This window comes from Apteryx mantelli, chromosome Z (assembly GCF_036417845.1).
Source record: "Apteryx mantelli isolate bAptMan1 chromosome Z, bAptMan1.hap1, whole genome shotgun sequence".
Taxonomy (NCBI): domain Eukaryota; kingdom Metazoa; phylum Chordata; class Aves; order Apterygiformes; family Apterygidae; genus Apteryx; species Apteryx mantelli.
In genome coordinates this window covers 78,779,521-78,797,599 of record NC_090020.1, presented here as the reverse complement: position 1 = coordinate 78,797,599, position 18,079 = coordinate 78,779,521, and the positions used below count along the sequence as shown (strand labels likewise).

At 44.8% G+C, this 18,079-nt stretch overlaps 2 protein-coding genes across 2 annotated transcripts in view; both read left to right on the top strand.

The window, feature by feature from the left end:
* The window catches only part of CELF4 (CUGBP Elav-like family member 4), a 694,719-nt gene that overhangs the window by 233,917 nt on the left and 442,723 nt on the right, over nt 1–18,079 (top strand). The gene's annotated exons all lie outside the window — the stretch shown is intronic.
* Nucleotides 1,707–4,139, top strand: LOC106489101 (POTE ankyrin domain family member B-like). The gene has a single exon (XM_013948231.2). The coding sequence runs from the start codon at nt 1,707–1,709 to the stop codon at nt 4,137–4,139; it is 2,433 nt and encodes an 810-aa protein (XP_013803685.2).

Sequence of the window (18,079 nt, the reverse complement as noted above, 5' to 3'; positions counted from 1 at the left end):
GACAGCTGACAAACTAAAAAGGACGAGGCTGTCAAATGCAAAGAACGGGTCCCCTCCTTTTGGCTGCTGTCCCTCTGGTCTATTCAATTAGGATTGATCAAGCTGTGTCAAAGGTCCCTCCTCTGTTTCAGTGGTCACTGAGAGCTTTCATAATGACTAATGATAGGCTATCCTTAAAAAGAAAGGGGGAAGAAATAGAAAGGATAATACAAGGGTTTCTTTTTTCCTTCCTTTCTTCTATCCTTATGTTCCAATTAGGCACATTAACTTTATGACCTGCTAAATGAAATTTATTTAATTGTCATTGTTCAGTGATATATCAGCCCCCTCTGCCTTCCAACATCTGTCCCTCGAACCCAAAACAACACTTACGCGAGCAAAAAAGATTTAATCATGTTTTGGTAGGAGAGACTGGGTGGAGGGGATCCCCCCCAACCCCCAAGAAAACATGTAAACTACTGGAATTCAGAGTGAAGGGAAACTGCATAGCACTACTGTTGGGAAGGCATCTGGCATAGATTTAACAGCTGCTGGATGGCCCCATCTCTGGAACGAGCAGTGAGCTCTTCCAACAGCTCGTGGCACTGTTCAGTTCTCTTTTAAATACAGTATTTCTGCCTTGTCTGGCTATTTAATACTAACATAGCTACAGGTACCATTCACATTTGAAGGTATATGTTATAATGTATGTATTATATGGTTTTAGACCATGGTAGCAATTCCAAAATTTTTGTATGCTGTCAATCCTAAACTCAGGTCTGAGTTGCAACAGGTATTTCTCAGATCTTAGGTTACCAGAAAGCCAGAATGGTCTTTGCAAAAGAGTTCTGATGAAGGGGACAGGATGACACTGTGGGCAGAATATGGATCTATTACAATGATTATTATTGCAATAACAATGTAAAAAATTTATCTATCTCATTACCCTAGAAGCAGGACAAGTCTTCAAGCAAACACCAGTAAAGTACAGTACTTAGGCCTCCATTTGGTTATAAATCCTTTATTTTTTCTTTTGTTGGGGGTTAATTTCTCCTTACATGTGGGATATCTAAAGGGCGGAGTGGGGAGAGCTTGAGGGATGAGGCACCGTGGCAGGCGGGGAGGCGAGGGCAGCCGTGGGGATGCGGCGCCTGCCGCAGCCCTGGGCCAGGCAGGGGCCGCCCGGCGCCCTGAAGGAGGAGGCAGCGCCGACCCTCCCCTCCCCTCCCCTCCCCTCCCCTCCCCTCCCCTCCCCTCCCCTCCCCTCCCCTCCCCTCCCGGCGCCCGGCGGCCGCCCCGGCCCGGCTCGGCCCGCGCCACCCTCCCCCCGAGCCGCCCTCGCGGCACTGCGCGGCCGCGCCCGGCCTCCGCGCCGCAGCGCCCCGCCGCCTCCCCTTGCTGCCTTGTGACGTCCCCGAGCGCGCGCCGCGGCCGTTGCGCAGCGCCCCCTGGAGGCGGTTTCCCTCAGTGCTGGCGCCGCCGCTGCGCGAGTGGCAGCGCGTCCCTTGCTGGGAGCGTCGGTGCGCGCTCGCCCTCGGCCTGGGGGCTCCGAGCCCGCGACCCCCGCGCCCGCAGCCCGCCGGGGCTCAGCCCCGCAGCAGCTGTCCCGGGCCGCGGCCACCGGTTGGGGCTCTGCTCCTTTCCCCCGTCCGCGGGGCCCGGCTCTGTGCGGCCCCTCCTGCCAGCGCTGCCGCGAGGCGTTGCCGTGCCCTCGTCGCCGCAGCAGCATGAGGAGGTTCTTCGGGCTCTTCTGCAAGGGGCAGGGGCAGCCGCCGCACAGCGGCGCTTCCCTGCCCTGCGTCGCTGCAGCCTACGAGATCCGGGAGAAGGACCTGGGCAGACTGCACCGTGCGGCCACCAGCGGCGACCTGGCCCAGGTGCAGCGGCGGCGATGGCTGCTGAGACTCGGCATCAACAGGCAGGACAAGGAGAAGCGGACACCTCTGCATCTTGCTTGTGCTAACGGGCATTCGGAGGTTGTCAAGTATTTAGTCGAGAACAAATGCAAGCTAAATGCTTGCGACAGTTTCAAGAGATCGCCGCTGATGAAGGCAGTGCAGTGCCAGCAAGAGGAGTGTGTCGCCATTCTGCTAGCACATGGTGCTGACCATAGTCTTGCAGACGCTGACGGCAACACTGCCCTTCACCTGGCTGCCAGAGCTCCTAACATCTCTCTAGCAGGGCAGTTACTTGAGCACAACGCCCATATCGAGGCACAGAATAAGATGGGACATACTCCCCTTTCTCTTGCTGTAACTGAGCATCACAAAGAAATGGTGGAGTTCCTGCTTCAAAAGGGATCTGATGTGCATGCTCGAGATCCAGCTGAAAGGACCCCTCTTATGCTTGCTGCATCTGCTGGGGACATGAGCGTAGTAGAAGTCCTCCTTCGATATGGGGCTGATGTTTCCCAGAAGGACATTTTTGAATGGACAGCTGAGGACTACGCTAGAAAGTTTGGACGTGATCAGGTTAGTGAACAACTGGCAGACTACACAGATGGGGAAAAAGCAGGAGAAGCTTCTGCAGGCTGTGCAAAAGGTGTGCCAGCGCTTAGCACTCCTCCTGGGGCAAGACCTGCTGGCTTTGCGTTGGATGCACCTGCTCTGGACAGAGAAGTGAGAGATGGCTTCTCTCAGGAAGGCTTTGTAGGAATGTGCGAGGAAGAGCAGAGCGATGAGAGCTGTCCTGCTTCTGAGAAAGAAAAGCTCAGTTTAGCTGCCAAGGAAGAATCACCTGAAAGGGAGGGAGAGGAGGTTATGGATGGTCCTCAAGTCCCGCATACTGCAGAAGACCTTGCAGGCATGAGAGATGTTACATTGGCAGCAGCAGTGGACCGGGAGGAAGATCCACGGGATTCCCAGAGCCTGCATTCCTTGCCCGCATGCCCGAGTCCAGAGGCAGCAGCGAAACTTCAGGAGTCTGCAGACGAGAGAGAACAGCTTGAAGGACACAAGGCTGCCACAACACAAACAGATCTTCAGTATGGCGGACAGGCTGTGGTTGGACAGCTGCAGGAGGAGGCTGCTAATGCTCTTGAAAAGCAGTTGATTCTAGAAGGTTCACTTGAAGTCACAAAGCTTTACTGCAGTGAACTGAAAGAAGACAAATTGCGGTTACAAGAGGAACTGGACAGCGTTAAAGCCAAGTTGCAGGAGTCGGAAGAACAGCGTATACAAGCTGAGCATTGCGTTCAGGAGTTGAAGGCAGCCCTGGAAAATAAGCAAAGGGAAACAGTAGCATCTTCCCAGAAACTGCAGGACCTTCTGGAAGCCTCTTTCAGAACCGTTAATCTAAAACAACTGGAAGAACGAGTGCGACGACTTGAACTTGAAAATGCCAGACTGGAAGGCACAGCTCAACAACAGACAGTTGGAACCCAAGTTCTTCAGAAAGACCTGCAAGCCTCTGCCTCAGTTCATAGTCACCTGGAGGACTTGATCACTGGCTTACCGACAAAACACGTGCCTTCAGAGGAAGACCAAAATCAGCAGTGTAGGAGCAAAGGAAAGCCGTTGAAGACAATGGCAGAATGGACACGACCAACAGAAGCCCGTCTGGAGCAAGAAATGGTAAGAAACATCAAACTGCAGGAAGAATGCAACAGGTCCCAGAGGCTTTTGGAAGAAGCTATGAAGAAACTGAGGATGTACGAGAGGCAAGAGAGTGAATCCCAGTTGGATTTCCAGGACGAAATGGAGGATGCATGTTCTGGAATGGGCAGTGAGGTTGGCACGTTAAGAGCAGAGGTCCGTGAACTTTCCCGCTGGCTGGAGGCAGAGCGGAGAAACGCAAGGCAGCTAGAAAGAACAAATAAAAGTTTGCAAGAAGACTTGACTTTGATGCATGGGAGCTTGGAAAAGCTGCGGAAGAGAAAGAGGCTGCTGAAAGAAGAGGTGGGTTTCCTCAGATGTCAGGTAAATGCCAAGATGAGGGATCACAGCCAGAGAGAACAGTATAAAAGGGAGAGTGAACAAAGGGCTGGACAAAAGCTACAGCAGAAGCTACAGGAAGTCAATCTACTTGTGCAGACACAGGCAGCCACCCACAACAGAAGAGAACAAATAAGAGCCGCTGCTCAAGCTTCCTTGGCAAAACGACTGCGGCAGAGAATTAGAGATTTAGAATTGGGAGTGACTCGCAGAAAACAGATGCAGTGAGCCAGAGCGAATGAGGGACTTGTGGAAGCCAGTGCCGCACACCTTCGTGAGCGCTGCAGAAGCCACTGTCTGGTGACAAAGCCAGTGGGCAATGCTTCCTCCGTGAGAGACAGACTGGAAGCTCATATGACTGAGGTGTGGTGGGAGTGGTCAAAAATATCGCTGAAGAGCTTGAGCAAGTCACTGCTGAACTGAGAATCGGATCTGTTGGAGCTTCTCCCTGGGCATCTCCTGAAGGATCTTCAGAAAACGTAGACCAGGACCCAGTTGCCAGGGCAATACAAGAGTACCACAGTGTTCTGACCAAAAATGTTATGATTTGATTTGAATAAAAGGACTAGGGAGTGTCTGTGCGAAATTATTTTGTTTGCATAGTTTGCCAATGGTTTCCCATCCCACGGTGCAGATGCGAGAAATCCTTATCACTAGAAAGAGTGATCTGAAGCTGCTGCAACAGAATAGCCAAGGTCTTTGTGACTGCTAGTGGCCGATGCTGTGGCAACTGTAACCCTGGTGAAGGGCAGTACTGTGGGACCTTTGCATCAGTAACACAAGCAGCTTGACTTATCTTGGGGAGTTACGCGCCATTATGGAAGAGCTGTATTTGTCATTTTGTGTCTATAAAAGTTGTTACTGATCAGAAGATGCTAGAACAGAAGAAGTCTCCGTTCCAGAAAGCTAAGAGTGGTTATACTGAGATGAATGAAGACTAAAAAAAAATGTGCCTTCTACCTAATAACTGAGGGACTTGCATTACCAGGCAGTGAGGAAAAGCAGCCATTGCCACCATTGTCGTAGGAGTACAACAGTGGTGTAGAGATAATCATATGCTGTATTTAACTGAAAATATTCTGGGCGTTTGGTTTTTTTTTTTATTTAAAAATTTAGTTCAAAATTTAGTCCTTGGATGAAGGGGCAGAGTGCACGTCAGCAAGTTTGCTGATGATACCAAACTGGGAGGAGTGGCTGATACACCTGAGGGCTGTGCTGCCATTGAAAGGGACCTGGAAAGGCTGCAGAGATGGGCAGAGGGGAACCTCCTGAAGTTCAGTAAAGGGAAGTGCAGAGTCCTGCTCCTAGAGAGTACAGGCTGGGGGCCGACCTGCTGGAAAGCAGCCTTGCAGAGAAGGACCTGGGAGTCTTGGTGAACCACAAGTTGACCACGAGCCAGCAGTGTGCCCTTGTGGCCAAGAAGGCCAATGGTATCGTGGGCTGCATCAGGAAGAGTGTTGCCAGCAGGTCGAGGGAGGTGATCCTCCCCCTCTGCTCAGCCCTGGTGAGGCCACACCTGGAGTACCATGTCCAGTTCTGGGCTCCCCAGTAAAGAGGGATGCAGCACTACTGGAGCGAGTCCAGCATAAGGCTACAAAGATGATTAGGGGACTGGAACATCTCTCTTATGAGGAAAGGCTGAGAGAGCTGGGCCTGAGAAGGCTGATGGGGATCTTATCAATGTGTATAAGTATCTGAAGGGAGGGTGTGAAGAGGATGGGGCCAGACTCTTTTCGGTAGTGTCCAGTGACAAGGCAAGAGGCAGTGGGCACAAACTGAAACACAGGAGGTTCCATCTGAGCATATGGAAAAACTTCTTCACTGTGAGGGTGACAGAGCACTGGAACAGGTTGCCCAGAGAAGTGGTGGAATCTCAGAAGACGCCTGGACAGGGTCCTGGGCGGCCTGTTGTAGGTGGCCCTGCTTGAGCAGGGCGGTTGGACTAGATGACCTCCAGAGGTCTCTTCCAACCTCAATCATTCTGTGGTTCTACAATTTCAAAAATAAATAAAGCCTGTGAGCCAGAATCTGTTAGAAGAACATAGTTCCAGAGATTTATCTTTTAATATCTCAGAAAACTTGGTGACTTTCTGACCCTAGGTTTTACCTAGAGTAGCTCTGTGGCAATTTCTGCTTGGTGTTGAGAATGAGTTACTGGGTTGGGCATCTGAGGGAGTTTCAGTCACAACACGCCAGAAGCTCCTCAGGAAAGACCACCAGTATTCTAGAGATGCCTGACATTAGTGTTGTATCCTGACACTTAACTCAGTCCTGCATTGGTAGGTAAGCCACTGAATATCTTAGCGTGGTCACGTTTAAATTACAGTGACAGAGATTTTGTAAAATTCAATTGTTTCATTTCATAAAGCATTATAGCATCTGGTGTTAGCACTTTGTCCCTTCTCAGCTGAAGGAAGAATCACTCATTTATTGCCAGAAATTTTTATCTAATTCACCAGTCTGTTCATATTAGTTAATAGGTTTCCAGAGGGATGGAAGGCAGCTGACTTCCTGTCTTCCAATGAAACTCAGCGCCAGCCCACTCCTGGTCTTTCATTTGTGTCTTTGAAAATACGCTCCTAGATGCAAAAAATCCACTAGTGTTAGAAACCTGAGTGAAATGAAAACAATTAGGTTGTATAGTATTCTGATTCTGTAATAATGCAACATCTGCATTTATCCTGTACCTTTTTATTGAAGGATCCAAAAGCATGAGAGAAACATGGCAACTTTAGTCCCCCTAGCTTTGAAGTATGACCTATTATAATTGTTCATCCCATGAGAAACTGAGGCAGAGACAGACTGAATTCATCCAGGTTCACAGAGTCAGGAATGATCCTGGCAATTTTGATAATCAAAGGCTACAGAGATGATGTGGAGAGAGGTCCCAGATAGGTGAGGGGGAGAGACAGCTTCCTAATTACTTCCACAGATCCTCACTTAAATCACTTATTACAATTGTTACTAGACCCCCAGAAGTCATAAGAACTGTATTCAGTGAGAAGATGTCATTACTGTGTATAAACAGAGTAAAGACCCTGTCTCACAGAGCTTGCAGTCTAAATCAGTGGTTCCTGGTGTTGAAATGTAGCTCACTGACATTAAAAGTTGCAGAATCCAAGCTAATAAGCTTTGCTGTCCTTAATAACACTGCCTCCTCAAGGAAACAGAATCACCAGCCCCACCAGTGCGAGCTGAGGAGGTAGTGTTGCAAGGAAAGCAGGTTTGGGGAGCAGCAAGAAGTCAGGCAGTCAAGGAAAGGAGGAGGAGGAGGAGAAGACAGTGGTAGGGAGGTCCAACTTAAGAAGAAAGTGGAGAACGACATGTCCAAATGCACAAACAGCTGAGGAGTGGGAGGGGAAACAGAGACAGAGGGAAGGAATTGAGTACAATTACATGATCACAAACAATGTTTTGCCATGGAGGAAGTCACTACCACCCTGTTGAGACATAGCAGCCAGCTAGCCATGCTATTATTGCACAGCAGTCATCACATAAAAGGTCTGATCTGAAGGCACCTGTGCAATTCAGCGATGACTTGAAACACATTGTAGTGACTTTTTAGCTCATGACCACATGATCAACCCTCAGAAGGAAGAAAATACCAGGTAATAAAAGACTCTTCAATCTGAGGGGGAAAACATAGCAAGAAACAAAGGTCAGAAACTAAAATCAGACAAATGGAGATTTTTTTCAACAGTGAGGATGACTGGCTGTTGGAAGGGAAGTGTCATATTTTCTATCTATTGGTTTCTTCAATAAAGAGTGGAGGACTCTTTTACAAGATAAATTTCAATTTAAAAAGTCACTGTACTTAATAAAGAGATAATGGGGAAATTCTGTGGCCTGTATGATACAGAAGATCACAGAAAAGCAGTGATGGAGAACTGTTGGCATTGGTGCTTTGTCTGGCACTGATGGAGATCTGGGTGGACACCAACTGGTCTGCACTACAGTGTTTTATTAAGTAAATTTGGCACGAGGCACCTAAAAGATTTGCCATTGCTGGACTTAAGGGATCTAGAGGTCTTCAGAATTTCTGAATGAATGCACTAACTTTCTGGAAACACAACTGTGTTTTTTGTTTTGTTTTTTGGAGGCAGTGAGGGGAGAGCAGCGGGCCTTAATAACAATCCGACATACTGCCCACCATAAATCTTAACCCAGTTCATTTGTAATTATAACTGATAAATCCCATTGGAAGGTTTAAGCTATTTTTATGTGTCTATTATACGTCTGTCTGGCAGCATTCATTTCTAACTACAGCCTGTACTGTGGAGTAACTCTGAGGTTCACCTTTCCTAAATAAGTAACACTCGCTAGCTTTTATGGCAGCTAACACCTGTTTGCTGGGCTTACCTTTCCTTTTCTGTGCCATGAATTGCACTTTGAATATTGTCAAATGCCACTAACATATACGTCAGAACATTGTGCAAATCTGTTAAGATTTCTAATCTTTACTGGTGAGAATCAACTTTTCATCACACAGAAACCAAATCCTATCTCTTCTACTCTAGAAGTTAGACTGTACAGTGGAAAGGCTCCAAGTCTTTGCTGTTCAATGGCAAATTGGCTCAGGGCAGCAGCAGTACTAGTTCTAAAATCATTAAGTGAGCTGCCACCAATGCATCTTTCACAGTCAAGCTGTAGATAAATGGAAGGTGAGATTGTCAAGGATGGGGTTCAAAGTCACCAATGAGTCCTGTCCTCACTTTTTTCCTTTTTGGAGAATAATATTATTTTCTTTGAGTACTACCTATGTTTTCCAAGTGGAGGAGAAAGGGCTGTGATGGAAAAATCAGAAAATAATTTTTATTTCTAAAACAATCAACTTCTCTCCCTACTCCCCCTTCCCCAGAACCAAACTCCATTAGGAGTTTGCTTGATGGGGAAAACTGAGATTTGTAACAGCTTCTGGGATGAGAAGGAACAAGACCTAAAAGGAAGAAAAATGATGTGTGTTTTTGGTGAGGAGAGGGTATGATGGCAGACATTTGTGGCACCAACAATATTGGTCCTGAGAAAGAGGTACCCCTCAGAATTCCCAGGTTACAAATGACTATGTCTTTCTCCATCATCATACCCCATTAATCAAAATAAGCTCCTTCCTTGAATCACAGGCCTGCTTCTGCAGCAGGTCAGCAAAAAAATATTGACAGAGAGTTGGAAAAACAACCCTTCCAGTGGAGGTGTGGCATGCTCTCACTTCTCTTTGGCTGCTGTGGATCACAGACCGAGTGAGGAAGATGAACAGATTTTGTGAATCAGTGGTGCAAGAGATAATGAATTTCCAAGTCTGTGATGACATGGTTTGATAGCAATGGCTGCTGGGGTTTTTGCTTTTGGGTTTTTTTGTGTGTGTGTTTTTTTATGCAAATAGTGTGCTTGGTGTTGTGCAAATTACAAGAAAAGGTACCTCCTACCCTGAAGAGGTTGCTTCCTACAAGACAGTAAGAGAGTAGATTCTCTTAAGGCATCTTAAAGTTAGAAACTTAGTGTTGCCTGTGTTTCTAGGCTACCACCACTTTTAGGATAGGATGAGATGCCTTCTTGGAGGTGCATATCACTCTTCATTGATTATAGTGTTGGCTTAAATGACTAGCTTAGAAGTAAGTCTTAAAGTCTGGATAACTTAAGGTTGATTAAATGAGATAATCTTCCCCATCTCCTCTGAATGTAGTACTTGATCTTGTAAGAGGAAAAAAAAAAGCTCCTCAGTTTGTTCCTTCACGAGGGAAGTTCAGAGCAAGGGGTTCATTGGCTATTCTATGGAAAAAAATAACTGCACTTGTGGTATTTTGTTACTCAGTGAGGGAATTTCATAGCCAAACATATGAGTGGAACTGCCACTATGCATGAGTCACATGCAGTGAAGATAAATATCTGAGACTGTCAACACAGTGGTCATTTCATTTCTTTACAAATATTAACTCCCACCATGGATAAAGTCATTGCCTGTGTAGAAACACTGTTTACTGTCAGGAAGCATGTGGAAAGTCTGAGTCATTGTAAAGAATCCTGGCATACAAAGGGTCTGTGAGGGATGGCAGAATTAGAAAAATGATACACCTGCAGCCCAAGATGGTTTTTGTACTGTGCATTGCATATCACAGGTGCTCAGCACCATGCAGAAGTCTTTGATGGTGATTTGTGGCCTGTTTGAAAGGGCTTTCTTGTTTACCGCAGCTGAAGGTTTTGCACCTTTCTCTGGTCTCCTGCATGCATTTTTGATCTAAACTGTGCCAAAGAACTATCCAGCTTTTCAGGAATATGAAGTTAAACTGTCAGGTGACTTTTTGCATGATGCCTTCTCATCAAGCTTTTGGAATATTGAATATTTGCTCCACATGGTTTTATTATGTTATATTTTATTTTAATACTGTCCTTAACTGTATGAAGGATGCTGTTAGAGTGGCAGATTCATGTCCTCCTTCTCTAGTCAGTTTTGCCCATGTTAAGGAAACAAGTGACTTTTCTTTTACTAGAAGATTAAATTATGATAGGTGAAATATAAGGAATAACTGAATTAGTGTCATAATGACAATGTAAACTTCAGTTAGAAAAAATATATTTCCATTGTAATAAAATCTGGCAATAAATTTTAAAAATCATACATTTTTGAAGCCTTAGATTTCTTTGCTAGTGCAATGTCTATCACTGAGATCCTGAGTAAGACCATATAAATGAAAGGTCTCCATTCATAGATAAACAAAGAGAGGAAAAAAAAACCTGTCCTGTAAATGGGATACCATTTTTAGCAATCAAGTTAAAAGATAAATGATGCCCTGCTTCCCAGGCATGTGCATCTGTTAAGTCAAGGTGGTTATTTTGATGTGACAAAGAACAAAGCATGATACTGTAGGTCTGTGCTACCTGCAGTGTGTCCATGTCATCCTCATTAGATTAAAGCATTTGCTCACACAACCCAAAAAGTAGAAGGCTAACAAATTTTGCAAATGCTAGATAGTGTGAGACCAGAAGGTGTTTAGATCATTGTTTAAAAAGTAGCAAAGTAATGTGTATGGCTTGGTTCTGAAAGTTATCAGTATGCTGTAGTACACTTTTCAGGAAGTTCCCCGTTATTACAGGCAATGTCTTTACCCATGGTGGGAGTTAGTATCTGTAAAGGCATGAAATGACTACTGTGTTGACAGTCTCAGATATTTATCTTCACTGCATGTGACTCATGCATAGTGGCAGTTCCACTCATATGTTTGGCTATGAAATTCCCTCACTGAGTAACAAAATACCATAGGTGTAGTTACTTTTTCCATAGAATAGCCCATGAACCCCTTGCTCTGAACTTCCCTCGTGAAGGAACAAACTGAGGAGGGTTTTTTTTTTCCCTTGTCTTCTGCATTCTTTTCTGAAATACTTTTAACTGGAAAAAAGCCCATTGTACACTTAGGATGTTTTGGTCTTGTCTCATCATCTGTGATAAAAATTAATGGAGTATTGTCACCTTCAGTTGACAGGTGTGGAAGTGAAGGACAGAGGAATTTTACAGGACTTGCCATACATCTGAAGGTCATGGAACGGTTGCATATCCAAAGAACTGTCACGATTCAGGCCTATGCTTTAGTCACTGGACAACGACTGTCGTGTGTTTTGGGGAAGCCCTGCATGACAGGGCATGCCACTCCTCTGTGTGGGGTTGCTCTGTCTAGCTACTGAGAGAGGACCTGGAACTCCCTTTGTGTCGCTCTGTTGCCACTGTAAGAACACACTGTGCAGCCCCAGCATTGCCAGGAATAAGTGTCGCTAGTACCTCTTATTAGTGTTTATTATCATAACTGCTCATTGTATTGCCCATTATGTTAATGAATTAGAACAACAGACCTAAATGTTTGTTGTTGTATAAAGCTCATTAGTCTCTGAGAGGAACTCAATGCAACATGAAGGTTGAGGAGCTGGGTTGCAGGAATATTACCAATTAAGTCCTATATGAACATGCAATTAGGTAGGATGACATGCTTGATTTACGTTGCTTTATGGCTAAGCAGGATAAACAGCGTAGCGCTGAAGACTAGCAACCTGCTCCCCCTTTGCTTGTCCCCACCCTGCTGGAGTCTATTCTAATGTTCCCAGTGGGAGTGCAGCACACAAGAACGGCTGGGCAAGGTTATTGGTGCCATCTTGAAGCATATTTAATACTCTGCTGAGGTGTAACGGGATGGGGGCAGCATGTGTTCATGTTACCTTGTTAGTTACTCACCCCTTTCTCACTGTTTTTGGTTTTCATGGGGCATCTCTCTTCAGTACCTCATGTAGATTTCTAGTGGTGGCCGGTTTACAAAAGTGTTTACTTCATATTGTACTTTTTCAAATGGAGAGCCAAACTTAATTTAGAGCTCTCCATCAGTCCTTTTCTTCTCTGAGAACATACACAATTATTTCATGCTATTGTGGTGTGCACCTTTTGATACATGAGCATGCACCATTGTTTTGTGCTTCTTGCTGAGTTCCGTCACTCTTCATTAACTTCTTTGCTCCTAAATATATATTTGTATCACTACATTTATGAGAACTGAGGGGAGACACAATTGAAAGGCACTTTGAGAAGTTGTCACCTCCAGCTTCTCAGCCATAAATTGTTACCTCCCAACTGAGACTTGGTAACTGATCACGTGAGCACTTCTAATTGTTTCAGAGCAAGGTGAAACTTCAATAATGAATTAAACCATGGAATCAGCAACCATTAAATAGCAGCATGTTGATTTTTTTTCTTTTTTTTTTCTTAGTGTAAGGTATTTTATTTCTGAAATTAAAGGTTACATGTACAGGTAGAAGCCCAACAGGAGCCAGGAGACGCTGCCACTGAAACACACACAGAGCTGATCAGCAGTATCTTGCTTCCGTGTGAGGCACCTGTCTCTCACAAATGTCCCTTTCAAAAAACCATTTCTCCCAGCTCTTCTGGCTTGCTCCATGCCATCTTTGGCACCTACACAATCAATTGTTGACCTCTGTTGTCAATGACGCTGACTTGTCACTGAAACAAAGTAGGAGAGATGGTGAGGTACAACTGAGAGATGGTTTAAGGTGCTGTCTCTTACTGCCTGAAACACTGCATCCAGAAAGTTTAAATAGCACATCCCTTCAGATATCTTGAGTTTGCATCAACTTATTCCAGCATTCTAGCTGACCTCCTAATCAAATTAGGTCTTGCTGCATACTAGGGCATTTGTTGTGCGAATATCCAGTGCCTCAGAAATCTGGGTTGCACTAGATGTCATTATTACCAGAACAATATAAACATGCCCTGAGGCTGCTTTGGGTAAAAGAGTAGGTGACTGCACACTTTTTGCCCCTAAATGTTCCTGTGTGTACAGCAGTAATGTACCATTTGCTGTTTCAGCTGTATGGCATTCTAGAGCTTTTCCATTACATCTTTTTGTTAAAACTGGGATAAAAAAATCAAAGTCCTGCCCTGTTCTAAATCACTGATCAATATTACAGTTCTCGCATAGTCTTTTCCCCCGTTCAGCACAGAGAACTGTGCAGCTTCCTCTATTGCATTATTTTAAAGTGCAAAGTTTTGACATTTCTGCTGAAATAATAATACTTAAAAAAAAAAAGAACCTTGGAAGCATAAATGGAGAAAAGATTCTGCTTTAGAAACAAAGCTAGCAGCTGGCTTGGAAATGAAGTAAAGGCTTAAAAAGAAATCTGAGAGGCACAATATGTCAGTCCTGAATGGAAGGGAGAAGTGGGTGTTAAGGGGAGATCAGAAGTTTCTTTTATTTTTGAAAAAAATCTTAAAGCTAGAAGGGATGGAGGGGACCCATAGTTGGAGTAAAGGGGAAAGAGTTGAAAAGAAGAATAGAGTGACAGGCAGCCCTGATGTGATAGTGTGTTCAGCGAGCTCCTTCCAGTATCTTTTATGGTCCTAGCCTGGAGGCAGAGAAGGAGGGCATGACAGAAGGCAGCTGGCGTCACCTGCATTTGACACCTACAGTATTGCTGCGGGGATTTCTAAAGAAGATTTTGATACTGTCCAACCTATCATTTTCCTGAGTATCCTACCTGAGCATGTGCTAGCTGATGAATGGTGTGGGATCATCAGTCCTGGGGACTGGTATTCTCACAGCAGATCTGACACAGGTGACAGTAGTGCTGTATTTCTTCAGCCTGCCCCATCCAGGATGTTTCAGCCCCATCCAGAAGGGGCTGTCTTTAGCATTATGATTATCCAGTCTTCTTCTCAGGTTTGTCCAGTACATTCCTGGTGCAGCTGTGAAAAAAAGGGTGCCAGGTGGTGTGATTCATTTGGACTAAAGGTGACTTGAGAGCTCTTCCTTAGAAACTGAGTCACATTTTTTTCCAGATAAGCTACCTCAACATACCTCTGGGCTCTTTTGGTCATCTTAAGCTGGATTCCAACAAGTGATGCGTCACTGTAAGGTTCCTAACAAGCTTGAAATATTCCAAGATCCCCTGCATTTTTCTCTATTTTACACAGAAGTTTTCTAATGCAAGAAAGCTCAGGTGGAGACACCCTTCTCTGATACTTCATGCAAAGGTGATGAAAGGTGAGAGGAAGGGTTATTAGTGGGAATGAAGAAAGATCTTTTTTTATTTTTTCTTTCTTTCTGTCTCCACTGAGGCTTTGCTGGAAGGATTTTTCCAATCTGGCCCTGTGGATGCTGGATCAACTCTCCTATTCTATCTGCCTGTGTTGTTTTCTCTTGATTGAATGGACTGAGGGTGAGAAACCTCTAATGTGGGCTGATGAAAGTGGAGCTGGCACTCTGCAGCAATGGGAGGAAGCTGGCAGGTCTGATTTTTCAAACTTGTCTGAGAACCTTGTTCACTTAGTCTAATTTTTAACCTTCAGTTCCAAAGATGGACAGAAGGGGAGAATAAAGAGGTAAAGATGGTTAAGGGCTAATTATGCTACAGTGATCTTCATAAGCATAAACATTTACTATTAGGCGTGTTTTAAACCAAAGTTTGTCTTCTGCACTCTTGTGTGAGGATAAGGAAAGAGGAAGTCTTAAAAAACAGTTGTCCCCCTCCCCAATTCTGGAAGGCACCACACCATGGCTCTGTAAAGGGAGGGGAATTTCCGTGTTCTAGCTCATCCGACTTGGGAATCAGAGCATCTGCCATGAGCCTCTGATTTCAGATGTTGTCATTCTTGCAAACTTGTTGTGAAACATTTTGGACCTGGCTTTTGTCAGCTATAATTTTTCGTTGTCTTTCATTTTGAGTTGTCAGTAGCTTGGCATTTTCGCAAAGTTGAGGCCTCACTTTTTTGTCAAGCTAAAGATCCCAAATCAATAGCTGATCCACAGCTGTCCCTGTTAAGGGGACTGCCTCCAGTCTTCTAGCACAAAGGCTCCAACAAAGGTATGACTAAGACGAATTTGGACTGGAGTCAAGCTATTTGCAAAGTCTGGTTAATTATCATGAGAGAGGAGGAGCAAGGTAATTATTGCCATGTGCTTACCAGCAAATTTCATGTGAAGGAGGAGTGAATGACTTGGAGTGCCAAGAGAGTCCAGAATATTACAACTGATGCTACAGTCACTGGACTCTAGGATTTCCTATTTTCTGGAAGTTTGGGTCATTTGAGCTAAAGGTGGACTGCAGACTGGAGCTGTGGTTTAGATCCAGTCCTCCTAGCTTTAGACACTTACCTGAAAAACTTATATTAGGTGCCTAATAACCTCAGTCTGACAACGAAGGGAGGGATTTCCAGAGGGAATACAACCACTTAATATTTGAATTGCCTTTTTTTTTTTTCTCTGCTGACTATGGTGATAGCTTAGGATGGCTGGACTCCAAGCTTTAGCATCTTAGTTAAATACCTGAAGTTATGTGGAGGGATCTGGGCCACTGTGTCCAATTAAATCACTCATGAACCTAGGTGGAACTATTCACCCTGACTGTAATTCAGAGCCAGGACCATTTTCAAATCACAAATCTGTAAGAATCACCTGAGAAAATACTGGGTGTTTTTTTCCTAAACTGGGCTGAACAGCAGGATCTTCTGTGATAACTACCAGTGAGGTGAGAATACCTTTTAGTCATGGGACAAATATGCTGGTGGTGGAGTAGAACAGCTTAGAAGGAAGGGTCAGCTTCTTTAAAACCAAACTAACAGTGAGCAAACTCACTGCCTTAATGCATACCGATTAAAAGGAAATCAGGATGGGTAATTAACTCCTCTCTCAAGTGTTTGTACAATTCACTTTTCCTCTGCTACATTTCCTGAGCACTCCTGGTGCTAAGCTCTGAAGATGTTGAATAATGACTTAGACCACTGAGTTAAAAGTTTATTTTCTTAAAAGATCTGTTCTCACATTCAATCCATTTCACACACTGCCCTGCACCAAGTAGTACAATAAAATGAACTATAACCATAAATCTACGGGTGTTTTGAGGTACCCCATTCATAGTTTCTCAGACTAACAATATGAGTCAGCCTGCAGCATCAGGGGAGATGTTAAATTTATGATGTTAAATTTTCAGCCTTACCTCTGTGGCTTCTCTGAAACCTCCATTCTCTATATAGTACAACCTGCTAATCCTTTTTCTGTTTTTTTTTTCCAAACATGGACCTTCTGCCTCCTACAACATTCAGCATCCCACCCACCTCCCCTCCCCCTCTGACTTTCCCAAAGCAAACAGCGCATTCAGATCGAACCAGATTGACAGGTGTGTGACAGATGGATGGACGGAAAACTGGATCAGTCCAAACTCCTTGGCACTTGAAAAATTGACAACACAACCAAAGCAGCATAACGGGGAGAGATAGATTGGCAAATGGAATAAATGGTCCCCGGAAAGTTTGCGATTAATCTTTGCCCTGTCAAGTAATGGCCTGATAATGCAGGAATTTAATGGGAATGACTTCTGCTAGTTTGGAGGCATCCATTAGTGTGGAGTAAAGCAGGAGACAGTAATGGGCATTGTTCCTGTTCTTAGCCTTGCAAACGAGGGAAGACTATTAAGGATGTACCATCTGCACCCCAGCCCCATTCTCCCAAATGACAAGTTCACACCTTTCTACTCTTCAGTTCATAAGAGATGCATCTCCCATCCTAGAAATGTACTGTTTTGTTTGATGCATTGCAAACTTCACCTCTCCAACATGAACTCTGAGTTATCTAATGAAGCTGGCGCTGAGAGAGAGAGACTGTTACCTAAAAGCCATACACTTTTAAAAAAGTGAAGTGTTCTCCTGCCTTGAATAAGGTAGGGGTTCCTACTTTGGTGCCTCATTTAGCTCTGCCTCAGTTTCCCCAAGTATAGTAAGGATATTATGCAGCAGTAGCGCATAGTGGAGTATTCTGCTAGGCAGCCCGGAAGGTACCATTTGGTGGCAGAACAAACATTAGTCTCTTCTCATTAATTTGCAGTTTGCATGATTTGGGTGTTGTTTTGTAATATGTTAGCTTAAGAATAGATCTGATTTGGGTATGATCACAGATCAGTCTAGCCTAGTATCACATTTTTAAGGATGAACAGTTGTAGGTGTTTGGGGACAGAGTAGTCTTTCTCCTGCCACATACCCTCCCATTTCTCCTGAAATTAATGTTGTAAGGATAAGGACTTCCCAGTCTGAAGTCATCATGTTTAGTATCTATTGTTAGACCAATGCATTTATCTAAATTGTCTTTTGGAAATTGTTTCTGTTGTTGGTTGCCTCAGTATCTCCTGCAACAAGTTCCATGATTTAATTCTGTACCATGTGAAAAAGAACTTTTTTCAACCTGCTTGTCTGCTCACTTCATTACCTTTGAGTATTTGGAGCAGGTGGTGGCACTTTCATCTTCAGCCCTCCTATTCTAGCTGAGGGGCTCACTGCACATGATGTCAAGAGGGGGAGGAAAAGGAGCTGTTGGGCGAAGGAGCCCAAAAGAAACAGCGGGCAGATGTGTTTCATTTGTGGGGTGATGTGTACCCTCCAAGCAGCCTGGTTATGGACTGAGATACCCCAGGCCTAAATGACATGAATAACTGAGTCACCTTCACATTGGCAAGCAGGGGACTCACTGGGGAGCAGAGAGGGGAGCCCAAGTGCTCTGTCACAGCAGTGCAGCTGCAGCACTGGGGGAGGGAGGATGCAGGGGGGAGGAAGGAAGCTCATTATGACTGATAAATAGAGGGCTCCCGTTGTCAGCAATGTCATTGTGTTCACCTTTTTCACAGTCCCCTCT